Genomic DNA, 15,171 nt, shown 5'->3' on the forward strand with positions numbered 1-15,171 from the left:
TTGGGAACAGACAAGAAGTAACCAGGGAAACAGACAGACCACCAGCTGGTACTGAGGGAGGATCCTGATGTTAGAGCAGCACAAATCTGACCATGATGTGATTTTTACCAGCATCACTCTTAGATTGGATGTAAAAATGGAGAAAGAAGGGCATACAACAGAAATAATGACTCAGGATAGAAAGGACTAAAAAATCAGAAAAGCAGAAGTGCTTTATCCCTAAAATGTGTGAAACTGTAGAGAAAATAGTCAGGTTCAGATGGATACTGTCTGACTTAATCAGAGGTATTATTAATACAATATATGCTTAGGTTTTAAAAATAATACATTCTATACAGTACTATTTCAAAGAAAAGGAGACAGGAGGTCTTCAATCAAAAAGACCTGCATGCTCTTTGTTAGTCTTTTAAAGATTACATGGACCCTAGTTCCAGAATAAAATGCTTCAAGAACAATTTTAGTCCTAAGATTTTAAAATTCTATAATCAGATTTTAAGATGAGCAACACTTAAAAATGACTGTTCTTCCATATGGCATGTGGTCTGGGATTCCACCCAAATGCATGGTTTCTGTAAATTGAAGCTCTTTGTGGGATGCTGAAATTTCTTGTCTCTGTCAACTCTTGCTTCTTTCTAAAGTGGACAAAATAAATGTTGCCTGCCATTTCAGTAATCAGAGTGTTGCCTCAAGTTCTCAGCCACTATTCCCCACCCATGACCATGTACTCTCAGAGGAATTTAGGATGGAGAAAAATGGAATACTGACTCTAAACAGTTAAGATACATATTAATGAATAATTTCAGTGAGCTCAGACTCTTGCATCTTCCCCTACATAGAAAAGCATTAATATCATTAACTTTAGATGTCTTATTTTTTTACCTTTTTTCCCCAGCAAAAATTCCTATATATCCCAGCTCCTCCCTTATGTCTTTAGAACAGTTTCATAGAACTATCTTAGAGGATGTATCCCAGACTACAGTCCTCAGTAAGAACCTGGATAAAACACAATTCTCAACTTTTAGGTTGTAAGTTTTTTTTTTTTTTTTTTTTAATCAACACTAGCCTTTCCTTCTACATGAGAAAGACACAGGTCTCTCTGGGAATACTTTAGAAGATACTAAGGAAACTGATGTGGAAAGTTGTAGAAAGCTATTTGAATCCAGACAAATTTTCAGAAAATGAGGATGATTAAAAGTGTATTAAGTTACTCTGAATGGACACTTTCTCTTCTCTGCATTGTCCTGCAGATTAGGGTGCTTTTTATCTGTCAACACTGAAATTAATTCCTTAATGGCACTGATGCTTTTGTTCCTGAATTCAACTGAAATTTTGTTTTCAACTAGTAAAATAAAAACTAGTATACTTATATATGTTAACATCTTATGTAACAGTAGTAAACAACAAGCTTGAAAGTAAATTGGAAAATAGTATTTGTCATCTGAAAAAGTAACTATAAACATTTAAAAAACAGAGACCAAATTTTTAAAATAAATGTTAACTATCTTTTTTTTTAAAGTATATTAATTTTCACCAACCCTTTTGTCATTTTTCTTCTTCCCTTTTTGCTACCAAATCCCTAACAAATTAATATACAATCAGAAAAAAAGTTTGCTTCTTGCTATTGTTTTATTTTTAGAAAAATTTTCTTTCCAAGGCTGAGGCTCCATGTATCTAGTTATAGAAGGGAAAAAAAAATCACAAAAGGAATTTTATGATTCCTTTATCATCTAAAGTTAATGATTTTAGATGATAACTTTATCATCTAATTAATGATTTTAATGCTTTTCTATGTAGGGAAAGATGTAAGAGTCTGAGCTCACTGAAATTATTCATTAATATGTATCTTAACTGTTTAGAGTCAGTATTCCATTTTTCTCCATCCTAAATTCCTCTCCGGGTACATGGTCATGGGTGGGGCTGGTGGCTGAGAACTTGAGGCTGAGAACCTAGAATACAGCAGCCAGCTCTAAATATTTAAAGAATCATTTTACATTGTAACAGATAACAGAACTTAGCAATGCAGCCAGTTTTTTCTACAAGGTATGGAGTTGAACTTTTTGCTGTATTTAAAAAACAAAGGGGAAAAAACCTTGAGGGTTTAAAAGCTGGAGATGTTCCTGAAAACTTGTTAAAAACAAAAAAATTCACTCTTTTAAACAGGTATTAATTTTCGGGTTTGCATACCTTTGGTCACATTTGGAGTTACGGTAGTATTTTTGATTTCAGGAGTGGCAGTTGTCTGCTCTGTCTGTGTAGGAAATTCATTGCTACTTCGAGGTTGTAGTGGTTGAGTAAATTTGGGGGCACGACCTTGAAAAAAAATTTAAAAACCCTTTATTCTTTTATCTATACCAACTTGATTAAAATAGTTACTTTATAATGCTTTTAACATATTTATGGAAAATTATACCACAAAACTAGGGAATACTGAATGCTCACTTTTGAAGGAGGCATACCTTTGGCTATTTTTGGAGGAGTTGTAGTATTTCTGAGGTCATTGCTGCTCCGAGGAGGTGGAGGTTGAGTAAGTTTTGGAGGACGACCTTGAAAAATGGTTTAGAAAAGTTTCTACATTTTGCTTATATAAAAATCATAGTTAAAAAATAGTAATTTTAAATGTCTTTAACATTTCCCACAGTACTTAGTTTTGTACAGTAACTTTAAATCTCAGAGAAAGATGTCAGAATGATAAATGTACTCTGTAGTAAATGCAGAAATATTCTTTGATTTCTGAGTTTTTAAATAATCAAATTGTCCGCAAAGAATCTTCTTAGGAAGGAGAATACCAGATGATATTGAAAAAATAGAGAATGTTGAAAGGATAAAGCTATAAAAATGTTGCCACAATATATATACTTACAACTCATTCAACTCATTGAATAAATATTTATGGAGGGCCTACTATGTGTCAGGCACTATGGTAGTTTGGGGGGATATAACAGTAAACAAAGTATTAAAATATTATATAATTTTGATGGAAGTTATTCCTACTTTTAATTTATTCAAAGTAAAATGTACTTAGGCTAAGATGACAGTTACTATCATCAGTGCTTAAATGATAGAAATATTCTACTACATGAGACCTGATTATAAATGATTAAGGTTGAGGCTACATTTGGAAATCCAACTCTTTGCTTTGTCTCATCCGTGATGTCCTTTCTACTTCCACCTGAAACTTTAGAAACCAGTTTGATATATAACATGATAGTTAATAGGGATAACTATTTCTTTTTAAAAATCCCTTTAAGAAGATACAATAACTACAGGATAAGCACATTTTATTAGTTTCTCAAAGAACAGCGAAGTCATTTTCAATTAATGCAATGAAAACAAGATGCCTTAAACATATTGTTGAATTACCTTTAGGAATAAATTGACATCCGAGCAGTTCCATTTTCATGGCAATTTTCTGCTGCCATTGGGTAGGATTCACTCTAATAAAACGTGCAATAATTGGTGGCAAAAAGTTATTACGCACATCCTGGTGATAATCTTTGTTTCCTTGAAATATCTTTAAAAAACAACAAAAAATTGGTACTTTACATCAACAGAGGCCAGGGCTAAACTGCTCCACTGAAACATGTTTTTGGGTTTTGCTCTGGGCCTTAAATGAGCTCTGTAAAGTATGACAATAAGCATTAATTTGTATGAAAATAAATCATAATTTGGAAAAACTATTAAGAAGCAGCACCTTCTTCATAAAAATTTCATAAAAGGAAATACTGAATATAAAAATCATTTTATATGACTTAAACATAACAAAAGTTCTAACTTGGCAATTTGAGGAGGTTTTAATTGCAGTGCACAGTATATTGTATTAATAATTCCTGTGGAATCATCAGCTGTTTAAATTTATTTTTAAGGTAAAGCATAATTGAACATTTGAGGTCTTAGAGGAAATGCTTTACTGTGTACTTTTCATAATTTTTCTCTCAATAAATTGACTGAAAGTGAACACACTAGTAAACACATAAGGGATATATATCTCCACCTACTGGAGAAACTGTATAAACACAGTTCCCACTTCTCTGCCAGCAGAGAGTGGGAAAACCTCATAGACAAAGGATACCAGGTTGAGTTCTTGAACAATACTGTCTCAGCAGTCGGGAAAGATGAGAACTAAAGCTGCTCAGGTCTTACCTAACAACACAAAAATGGAAGCCTTGGAAAGATCACATGATTTCCAAGTAACCTAACTGCATCCCAGAACAGCTACGTGTGTCAGGTCAGAACTAATAAGCCAGACCACTTCCTCATTTTACAGGTAAGAACTCTGATCCTATAGGCAGTGGTTTAGTCGCTAATTCGGGTCCAACTCTTTGCCACCCCATGGACTGTAGCCCACCAGGCTCCTCTGTCCATGGGCTTTCCCAGGCAAGAATACTGGAGTAGGTTGCCATTTCCTCCTACAGGGATCTTCCCAACCCAGGGATTGAACGGATGCATCCTGCATCTCTTGCACTGGCAGGTGGATTCTTTACCACTGAGCCATGTGGGAAGTCCCAACCTAGAACTCTAAACCCAGTGAAATTATCTTTCAAAAAAGAAGCCAAAATATTTTCTCAGAACTTTGTTAAGACGTTTTTAAAATATAAGCATTGATAATACTTATGATTATAAAAATTATTCCACAAGTATAACAAATATTACTACACAAATAAATATGGATGTGCTAATAGTAAAAAGTAGTCAAGTTTGGGGGCATTAAGCAGAAATAAGTTACATACAGAGACAATATTGTTATTTGCTTCAAGGGGTGGCAGCTCACTAAAGGTGAAGTTCTTGTGATATCAAGTAGAAGAGAAAGAAGGCAGGCCTTGAATAACAGCTGAAGAGTTTAGATCCAGATGAAAGACTAAAAGGAACCCCTGGAGTTTTTTGAACAGAGAGATAAGTGGCGAGTGAAAATATTAGCATACCATATATATGGCAGAGAACTGACAGCATCATAAAATCAAAGCAAAACTCATGGGGAGGTTTCACTGGAAAAATGTACTCATAATTCAGTTCCAGATGAGAGGCAGTCACCTTCCCTGGGGACAGGGACCCCTTGCGGTGGGTGGATCAAGACCAGGAGCCCAGATGAAAGAAACTGACCTTCAGCTGGGAGCCACCTCTGCTAGCCTCTCTCTACCCCTTAGCATCTGTTCTGGCACATTACAGCGCTGTCATTTTTGGCTAACTAAAAAGTAAGATGAGGAAATTCTCCAGGTAGAAAAAACATAGTTGTTCTTTTACAACAAATGTTGGTGAGGTGATCTTGAAATGATCTTTCTATAACAGCGTATAATTTAACGCCCTTCCGCCTTATCCTCTGCACCCCCCTCACCTTGCCTAGAGAGCAGAAATCTAGGAACAAATTAGGATCGCCACCATTCTGTGGATTGATAAGAGAAGTTTTTTAAAGATAAGAAGTTCATTAATTATAATAAATAATTAATACATTATTTAAACAATTTAATTAATTCTGGAAAAAGAAATCAAGAAAGTACTTACCCTTACAATCATTAAAAAGGACCCAGAAGCCCTGAGAATTTCCTAACCATGTTAGAAGGGTAAGGCTAATAATTGTGTGCTATGCTTAGTCGCTCAATCACGTCCAACTCTTTGTGACCCTATGGACTATAGTCCTCCATTCTCCAGGCAAGATTACTGAGGGGATTCCTATGCCCTCCTCCAGGGGATCTTCCCAACCCAGGGATCAAATTCAGGTCTCCCACACTGCAGGTGGATTCTTGACCAGCTGAGCCACCAGGGAAGCCCAGAAACCAATAATACCTAAAATAACCAGGAGAGGGCAGAGTAAGACCAAATGATATTTAATTTTTAGTATCACAAAGGAAGAGCTTCTGTGGCTCATTGCAAAGGCCACACCTACCCATCACCCTCTTGTAAAAATGCTCTTTAGAAATACTTTAGTGACCATTTTACCTTATCCTGGTCCACACCAGGCTCTCTGTACACAGTCCACCTCTGCCCATCAGCACTGTATAGAATCTTGTAGGCTGACACGTAGTAATTGTGCTCCACCATGGTGGAGCCAGTAGTCACAATGCCTAGGAACAGGAAGGTGATTCATTAGAGCTCACAGTCTGATCCTTGAAGTTTGTTCATCACTGAAGCATTAACACCTAAAATGTACTGTTCAGACAGTTTTGTCTGTGGCACAGGACCATACCTAAGTGCAAGGTTTCAACCTAATAGGAACTACTCCTTGGCTTTGTTCCCTTGGAGGGACAGGAAGAATTATGACCACATATAAGGAAAGGACTATGTATTTTGGCAGCCTGTATTCATGTCACTGCAAAATACTGCTCACTTACTGAAAAAGAATGACTTCCTGGGAATGAATAAAGATTATTGGCATTATTTTTAGTACCAAAGCAAAATAAATTTTAACAAAATTATCTAAAGCAATCCTAACCAAATATTATGCCCATGTGTTAAGTTGCTCTAAATCATTAAATTTATACTCGGCACATGTGGGATATTATTTGTTGCTCTTAAAATGGACTCATTGAACATAAACTTCTCTTAATAACTGTTGTTGCTGTTTAGTCACTAAGTTGTGTCTGACTCTTTGTGACCCCATGATTGTAGCCCTGCAGGCTCCTCTGTCCATGGGATTCTCTAGGCAAGAACACTGAAGTGGGTTGCCATTTCCTTCTCCACTTAATGACTGTAGGAGATGGTTATTTCAGATGCCTCAAGATCCCTTTACTCTAACACTACCCTAAAAAAAAACTTACTACAATGAAAAGAAAAACTAATAAGAATCAATTACCAATTCCTCTCCTTTGCAATGCTTTGTAAAACCTTCGGTCGTATTAATACCAGTAAACTAAACTTGGTGTCATGTGGGACTCTTGGGACCCCACGGACTGTAGCCTGCTAGGCTCCTCTGTCTGTGGCATTCTCCAGGCAAGAATACTGGAGTGGGTTGACATTTCCCTCTCCAGAACTACACTTAAAATCATATAATTAAATTTGCAGTGACCAAATTTTCTATGAAATTCTTACATGTCACCAGGTTTTCAAATGAAATCAGCATTATAAATCGTCTAGAAAATTCTGTCTCTTTTACCTGTGATCTTCTTTTCCTTATTCAGATCTACTTGCAACCACTGGTATTCATCGGTGGCAAAAGCAGCCCAAGGAGGTCCAGGTTTTTTCAGCCTGGCCTTTTCAGGTTTCCAGCTGTTCTCTTGTCCTGTGTGGTCCGTCCACTCCAACACAGATGATGCTGTTATTTGAGCATCAGCAATCACGCCAGATTCCATGCCCAGTGTTCCATAACAACCTGAAACAAAGAAGAAAGTAATTTGGTTTCCAGACATAAAACTCAAAAAGCTATAAATACTTATTCATTGGAAACTCTGAATTGTACCTTTAATTAACATTCACTATGCTGACAATAGCCTATACTAGAGGATTTCTAAAGCAGGCAAATGCTTCTTGGGTGTGTCTTTGGGTTTCATCAGAGAACATAGACGTATTTATTCACAGCAAGGCATATGAGTGTGCTCAGTCATGTCCGACTCTTTGCTGCTCCATGGACTGTAGCCTGCCAGGCTCCTCTGTCCATGGAATTCTCCAGGCAAGAATACTGGAGCGGGTTGCTATTTCCTCCTCTGGAGGTTCTTTCTGATCCAGGGATCGAACCTGCATCTCCTGTATCTCCTGCACTGGCAGGCAGATTATTTATCACTGAGCCACCTGAGAAGCCCATTCACAGCAATAACCACTAGTTACTGGTGGCACCTTACCCTCTCCCTGGGACACCTTCCTCAGTGGGCAACAGGCTCCCCTACTCCTCCAGGTGTTGTTCAGATGTCACCTCCTCCCTGAGGCCTGCCCCAACCCACTCCAAACTTCCAACCAGTCCCTCCTGCACTGCCTGTCTTCTCTCCCTGCCTTATTTCCTACATCTTTTATAATGTTATATACAGTACGTTATAAACATTCATTTACTTATCCACTATTCATTCTCCGTATCTCACTACCAGAATGTAAATTCTGCTCACTTTTGTTTCCCTTGCACCAGAAGAGTGTCTGGTGACAAATGAAAAAAGGCACTCAACATTTTCTGTTGATTAATTAATTACTTCAGACATATTTTTTTTAAAAATCCCTTTTTCTTAGGAAACTTCCATGGTCACTTGATCATTTCTCATTAATATAAAACCTCCAGTTTATTCTATTCATTAAATGATTAAGTATCTATTTTATCCTAAAGGAAATCAACACTGAATATTCATTGGAAGGACTGATACTGAAGCTCCAATAATATGGCCACCTGATGCGAAGAATCGACTCACTGGAAAAGACCCTGATGCAGGAGAAGATCGAAGGCAGGAGAAGAAGTGAGTGACAGAGGATGGGATGGTTGGATGGCACCCCCAACTCAATGGACATGAGTTTGAGCGATCTGTGGGAGATGTTGAAGGTCAGGCAAACCTGGTGTGCTCCAGTCCATGGGGTCACAAAGAGCTGGACACGACTGAGTGACTGAACAACAACTACAATCTATTTTCTCTCCTAGAGTTACTTGTGGTAACTAAAGGAGGAAGTGCAAAAAAAACCCCCCAAAAAAACAAAAAACCCACAACAAAAAACTAAACTTAGAAACTGGCAAAGTGCCTGACATACAGTGTTCAGAAAAAAGGGCTACTATATAAATCATAATAAGTTATGAAGTCCACGAGAGGCTTACCACTTGTCTTAAATGTAAAAAGACTTGTAGATAAGTGTCCCCTGAAAGAGAGAAAGTTTTTTTGGTGACAGTCATATACAACACATTACTTCCTCATATTTGTCTTAGCAAAACTTTCTTGTTTTTATTTTACAAAGAATTGTCTATGGCTATATATTAGTCAACTGCTATTGTTCCTAGCAAAAGAGAAGTCACATTTCTAATTAAGCAGAGCAACTACTGAAATCAGCATAAATAATTTTGTCTTCAAGTATCTAGTGCCTAGTTTCACACATGATTATGCAAGTGTATCCATGCAACCTTTAAGAAGTACTTATTCTATTTCTTTCTCATGAGATTAACATATCCCTAAAATGTTTCTACAGCAATTGCTTTTGGGGACTATAAAACAAAAGGTGATCTTCTCAGAGAAAGAGGCTCTAGTTTCCAGGGGCAAACAAGAAAAGCTGGCTACTAAGAAGAGACTGCATTTGCTACAGGAAATCAATGCTTCAGTGCTACGAGGTAGCACCGCATTTGGGTTTTATAACTGGTAGGACAGGTGCTTGGGGAGAGCGCATGGGTGGGACACGTGATTAGTTCACCACATGGCAGGTCAAGGGGCCCTAAGGAACTTGGAGGGATAAAACCATCCAAACATCCAACATCAGCAGTGTATACGTCTGCCTTCAGCACAACATTCAAACCATTACAAGTGGATGTGACTTGTCCATAAAAAAAAGAAAAATGAAAGAACTCATGAAAAAAAAAATTCTTTCTAAAAGTAGAACAGAGGAAAGGAATAAAACAATTTGCATAAAATTATCCAGAAGAAACCAGAGGAGAAAAAGTAGCTGACTCTATCTAGAGCACGGATGGACCAATGACAGTTCAGGCCTTTCCCCGCTTTGTGTGGTCAGAAAGCTTAGCATGGTTTTTACATGGTTAAAAAGTTGTCAACAAAACGAAAAAGAGTAAGCGACAGAGACATTGGCTTTCTACAGTAAAACTCTCCACTGTCCTGAGTGTGGAGCTCTGAACTCTGAAGGAAACTGGCCCAGGACCTACAGAGAAGCTGGTTTCAATTACACTGCAGGATCGGGCATGTCTAAAGGTTTATGGACAGATCACCCACACTATGTTTTTATTCAGTGTTCCAGCTCCTCCCACTTTTGATACCTAGTTTAGGTTCTGTGAAACAGTAGATCATAAATACAATGAAAACACATACCTACAATATTCTCTCGGCATGGCAGGGATTCATAATAGTACTATCTCTGATTTATGACAAAATTTGACTTCTATTCAGTGTATTTCAAATATCTTAATCCACCTTGGGCCACACAGGCATAAGGTACAGAGTAGTTAGTTATGCCTTCTCATCTTTAAAATGAAGTAAAGATTTGGCAAAAAACTTCTAGGCCCAGTCTGGGCTCTTTCTACGCTCAGAAAGAAGAAACAAGTTACCTCCCCAAATGAGTACCACCCTCTCAGCTGGAGAACAAGCCAAGAGAGCACAACCTTGGCTGTGCACATCAGTGCACTCAGACACGGACATACACGTGAGTCCTTATCGCACAAATGTAATTTCATGAACACCATCACCAGCGATACTGCTCAGGCCTCATTTGGCCCTATCCCACCCCATGCAGCACGTTTATTATAAACAGCACAGGTACTTACACCACGGACGTTACGTTGTTAGCCAGGGAGCTTTCATAGTATGGGATGCCCTTACTAATTACGACACTGATCTGGCCACCCAAAGTGTTTGACACGACGCCTGCATGCACACCAGCCATGCACAATGGGGACGACTTCAGGAAGGAAAGAAACAAGATGAGTTTCACATTTTCTTTTGATAATTCATAAATAAGACAGTTACACTTCCTCTAGAAATTATTCGATCTGGGCAGTTTTCTTAATAAGCATAGGGTAGATGACTGGTAATACAACACAGAATAGATTTTTAGCAGAAGAAAAAGAACAAAACATTACATATTACTAAAAAGAAGTAATTGTCAGAAAATAAAAGTCACAATAAAGATAAACACTAGGTTACACATCTGTTTATGAGAAGCACTGGCATCACTTTAACTTAAGTCTACAGCCAACTTACATCTCTATATCCATGAGGGATGGCTCCTGATATCTCAGCAAAGGGGAGCAGACAACCAGCTGGGCAGTACTTGCTATGAAATAAAAACAAGTTAAATGGTATGCATTGCTGTACTTTCTGGGGAAAAAGACCAAAAAATAACACTTACCATTTTTCGGTTCAATGTAAATAACAATAATCTCACCACCCTGAGAGAACCACCACTTCTAAAAGGTCCTTAAGACTTTCTTCCATCCATCTACACATGTCTTCACCCATATATATACAAAAATCACCTCATATTCTACATGTTGATTTGATTATTTTATTTCATAATGAATGGCAGACATATTTCTACTGTAAAAGCAATTCACAATACTTAGTAGCTACATAATACTTGATTTTGTGGATAAACTATAATTTGTTTCACCCATCCTCTACTGATCAAATTTAAGACGATTAAAAAAAAATGTTTGGCATTCATTCACTTACTCACTCATCCACCTACACACTCTACATGTTTCCATGTATGTCTGTAACACTGTCTGTTAAGTGCTGGGCTGTGCAAGGGGTGGGGTTCACGAAGGTCAACCAGACAAATGGTGGCGGTCCTCCCTGGGTTTGCATGCCCATGGTAGGAGAAGTATTAAGTTTTAAGCCAATACTTCATGAAACCAAAGAATGAGATTATGTTTCTGCTGTAAAGGAAAGGTACTCTGTGAAATAATCAGGACTCTAACTTCACAAAAGTATTATGAATATTTGGCAAACCTCCTATGTGCCAAGCAGCATTCTGAGTTACACTCAGGTCATCCACGTAAAGACCCTATGTGCTAGGTGCCATCATTATCCTCATTTTACAGAGGAAGAGACTGAGGAGCTGTGTTTCCAGGTCACACAGCACTGCCGAGGCAGCTGGGCTCCCGTTCCCGTGTTCACATGTGGGGCTCTGCAACTGCCTCGGCCAGGGGATGGGGCTCTGAGGGAGTGAAGCCTCAGCAGGGAGGCAGAGACCACCACTGGAAGACAGCAGGGACATGCGCCCCAACCAGAAGGGACAGCCTATCCCTGGGGCAGGGTGGCTCGTGTGGGTCTGGACCCCGGACAAGCCTTGCAGGCCGAGCATGGTGAGAAATGTGCAGCTGGTCTGAAAGAAGCCTGGAACAGGAGCCAGGGATCAGATCACACGGAAGCTGGGGGGTCTGTGGGGAGGAGACTTGCGGGTATATTTCTAAAAGAGGAAGTCATTAAAGGATTTTGATGGTGTCTACACATAATCTGATTCACTGTGTTTTATTTTGCTTTTTTTTCTAAGTTCTTCTGGCTCTTGGAAAGAAGAGAGACTGTAAAGACCGTGAGTGGAGGACAAGACACTGTTAGGTAGTCCAGGCAAGAGAGGATGGCAGTGTGCACTTGGATGGGGAAGACGGAGCTGGTGCAGGAGGGCGGGTTTAAGACAGCTGACCCTCTGGCAGGGCTGCATGACACACACTGACACCAGGATTACCTCTGCTGACCAGGATCCCCCTGGAGGGCTGAAGAGCACCCCCGGCTCGCACAGAGAGAATCATCCTTGAAGATAAAATGAAGTTTCTTTGGGGAGTAGTAGCAAGTTGGGGGGAGTGAGTTGGGTCTTTGAAGATAAGAATGAATTTACTAAGCAGCAAAGGGTAAAGTGATTCCAGACAAAAGTTCTGAGAGCTCAGAGCAGTATAAATAATCCAGAGATGTTTCAATGTAAGACTAGAAAAATGGCCTACAGACTATTTGTGAAGGACCCTGAGAACCAGGCTAAGGAATAGTGATGGTGTTTTGTCATAATAAGTTTTGAAATAATATTTTAAAGTAGAGGAGTGATAGAACACAGATTTTAGGAAACAACTTGGCAGAATGTGAATGGCAGAAAAAAGCCAGCAAAGGTTACAAATGGGAAACTAATTATGAGTTCATCCTAGTCCAGGCAAGAGTCAAGGGTGGAATGCAGGGAAATGATAGTAAAAATGCCACCAGGGTAAGAACAGCGAGGAATTCTCTAACAGCCTCAACTGTCTTCCTAACTCTTTTTGAGCAAAAATAAATAGCTCTTCTATCTTTCCAAGGAGTTTTTACTAGATTTTGAAGAGTGACTAGTTCTACTTTTAACGCATATCCAAATTATATTTCCACTGTGGAGAAGATTCAAATGCTACGAGTAAAGCAAAATTTAAACATGGCAATTGAGTGGCTTTAAATAAGCTCTGATTTATTGATGTTTTAGAACAACGGTTATGAGTCATACAATGTACATTATAATCAAGTGCATAAGATGAGGATAAAGTAAATGATCAGTAACATTAAAAAAAAAAAAGTCACAAATACAGTCATACCTGAACTCAGGTTCCAAAAAACTGGATGCAGTGTCTAAACAAGTAATTAGATCTAGAAAAACAAACAGAAAAAACGGATTCAATAAAATTAGGTTTACTCTTGCAGAAACACCAGCTGTTTTTCCAAATCCAAATCATATTGTTTTAAACTTCAAAATCTTAACAGCTGTCAAGGTTGTACTTTAACTTTTTTTTTAAAGTTTTTGTTAATTATGACTTATTTCTGATTTTAAGTATCCTGATTTCTGGGGCTATGTCTACCCAGTACTAAATACTGCCACATCACCTCCTAGAATCACATATATACACATGGATGGTACACAGAAAATGTATAATGTATAGCCCTGAAGTAGCTTCTATAATATACAGCTCCTGAAACAAAAAATGTTTCTTGTTATTACACGACTAAAAATGATCCTTTGCTGGTTACACATAAGGAAAACAGTAACGAAAGAGAGGTGAGTTAGTTCCATGGCTCTAAACAATTGCTAGTCAAAATCTGGTCCATGGGTAGGACCAGTAGCAACAGCAGCATCTTCTGGGGTGTTACTAGGAATTCACATTCTTGAACACCATCCACAGCTACAGAATCTCTGGGAGTGGGGACCCAAAATTTGTTTTAACAAGTCCTGCAGGTAATTCTAAAGCACACTCTGTAAAAGATGAAGCATAAAAGTTTTAACATTTTCTATCTCAAAATCAAATCTGTGTAAGAGCTAACCTTGTCCAATTAAGAACTAAGTCACATGCTGTGTTATATGAGGCTTCTGGTTCAAACACTTCAGTGGTTTCCTTCTGCTCTAAGACAGAGCGCAAAATTCTCAACATGGCCCACAAGGTCCCACCTCAAGCAACAACATCTCAAGGTCTGGTTTTGTTCCTGTCTTGCCTTCTTGCCATATGAGCCTTCTTTCTGTGCCTTGGTGCTCTCTTGGCCAGGAAGGCTTTCCCACTATCCCTTCACCTGGTTGACCCTCTCTAGAGCTCAGCTCAACCATCACATCCTCTCAGAAGCTATTCCTGATCTTTGCAAGTCCAACTGTGATAGCACATAGTAGGCACTTACAGGTTTTCTGGTTTAACGAGTGGATGACCATATTTATCCTCATAGTCTTATGTAAGAATGGTCTGTTGCAATTCTAGAGTTAGAAGCAACATCATCTTATGTGTAGAGACTAAGGCTGTTGGTTTCTATCTTTGTATCATCAGCAACTATCAGAGCATACAGTATTTTTAGAGGAGGCTTTCTACCAACATTTATTGAATACATGGAAAAATAGTAAAAGTTTGATTGCTAGCATGTTTGGCTAAGTCCAATCATAGACTAACCCACAGGAGGAAAACCTAGAAAAAGGTCATAAGCCAATCAAAAAGGTAAGATTTCACAGACAATATAAATGAAGAGGGCACCCAAAACATGGACAGTTATAACACTTCACATGCTTCCTAGCACAACGAAGGCATACAGATATCTGTTAAATCAGTAGAAAGCACAACATAACTGAGTATTCTATTTTACAATTCTGAAGAAAAATTACGTTTTTATTATCCAACTGATACGTGTCTTGAAAGAACTAGAGCGTAATAACTGTTAAACTAACAGGAAAGTGGTATTTTGAGAGTGAGTACATGGATTAATATTTACATACCACGGGTACTTGAATGACGATTAAGTTAAATCTGTGTTTAAGGAGTTTGAGCGGATACATGCCTGGTTAGAGTTTCACGACCACCTGGTTGACTGACTGGGAAAAGCAGACAAACTGAATTACCTGTACTTTATAGCTATTCAAGGCAATCTTTACACAGCCTCAATAAGAAATTATTTTCCACTTTCCTGCTCCACCAAAAGAGTTTCCAACTTCTAAGATTAGAAAGTGAACTTCTAAGATTAATAGCCTGGGATGAAAAGGTAGCTGTGTGGTCCAGCATGGTATTCAAGCCACAAGAAGACTGCCAGCTGGCCCTATTACCTTCAGGCCACATGCCAGAATGCTAGTCTACTATGGATATAC

General features: G+C 38.5%; 1 protein-coding gene across 1 annotated transcript in view; it reads right to left on the minus strand.

Annotated features, from left to right (window-relative positions):
- The window catches only part of DCBLD2 (discoidin, CUB and LCCL domain containing 2), an 82,618-nt gene that overhangs the window by 16,622 nt on the left and 50,825 nt on the right, over window positions 1-15,171 (minus strand). The window contains exons 4-12 of the mRNA XM_068973828.1: window positions 13,157-13,208; window positions 10,812-10,884; window positions 10,376-10,509; window positions 8,714-8,754; window positions 7,085-7,300; window positions 5,932-6,056; window positions 3,361-3,511; window positions 2,457-2,543; window positions 2,185-2,310 (exon numbers count right to left, since the gene is read on the minus strand). Coding sequence (XP_068829929.1) covers window positions 2,185-2,310; window positions 2,457-2,543; window positions 3,361-3,511; window positions 5,932-6,056; window positions 7,085-7,300; window positions 8,714-8,754; window positions 10,376-10,509; window positions 10,812-10,884; window positions 13,157-13,208 — 1,005 coding nt within the window. The remainder of the gene's footprint in view (window positions 1-2,184; window positions 2,311-2,456; window positions 2,544-3,360; window positions 3,512-5,931; window positions 6,057-7,084; window positions 7,301-8,713; window positions 8,755-10,375; window positions 10,510-10,811; window positions 10,885-13,156; window positions 13,209-15,171) is intronic.

This window comes from Capricornis sumatraensis, chromosome 1 (genome assembly GCF_032405125.1).
Source record: "Capricornis sumatraensis isolate serow.1 chromosome 1, serow.2, whole genome shotgun sequence".
NCBI lineage: Eukaryota > Metazoa > Chordata > Mammalia > Artiodactyla > Bovidae > Capricornis > Capricornis sumatraensis.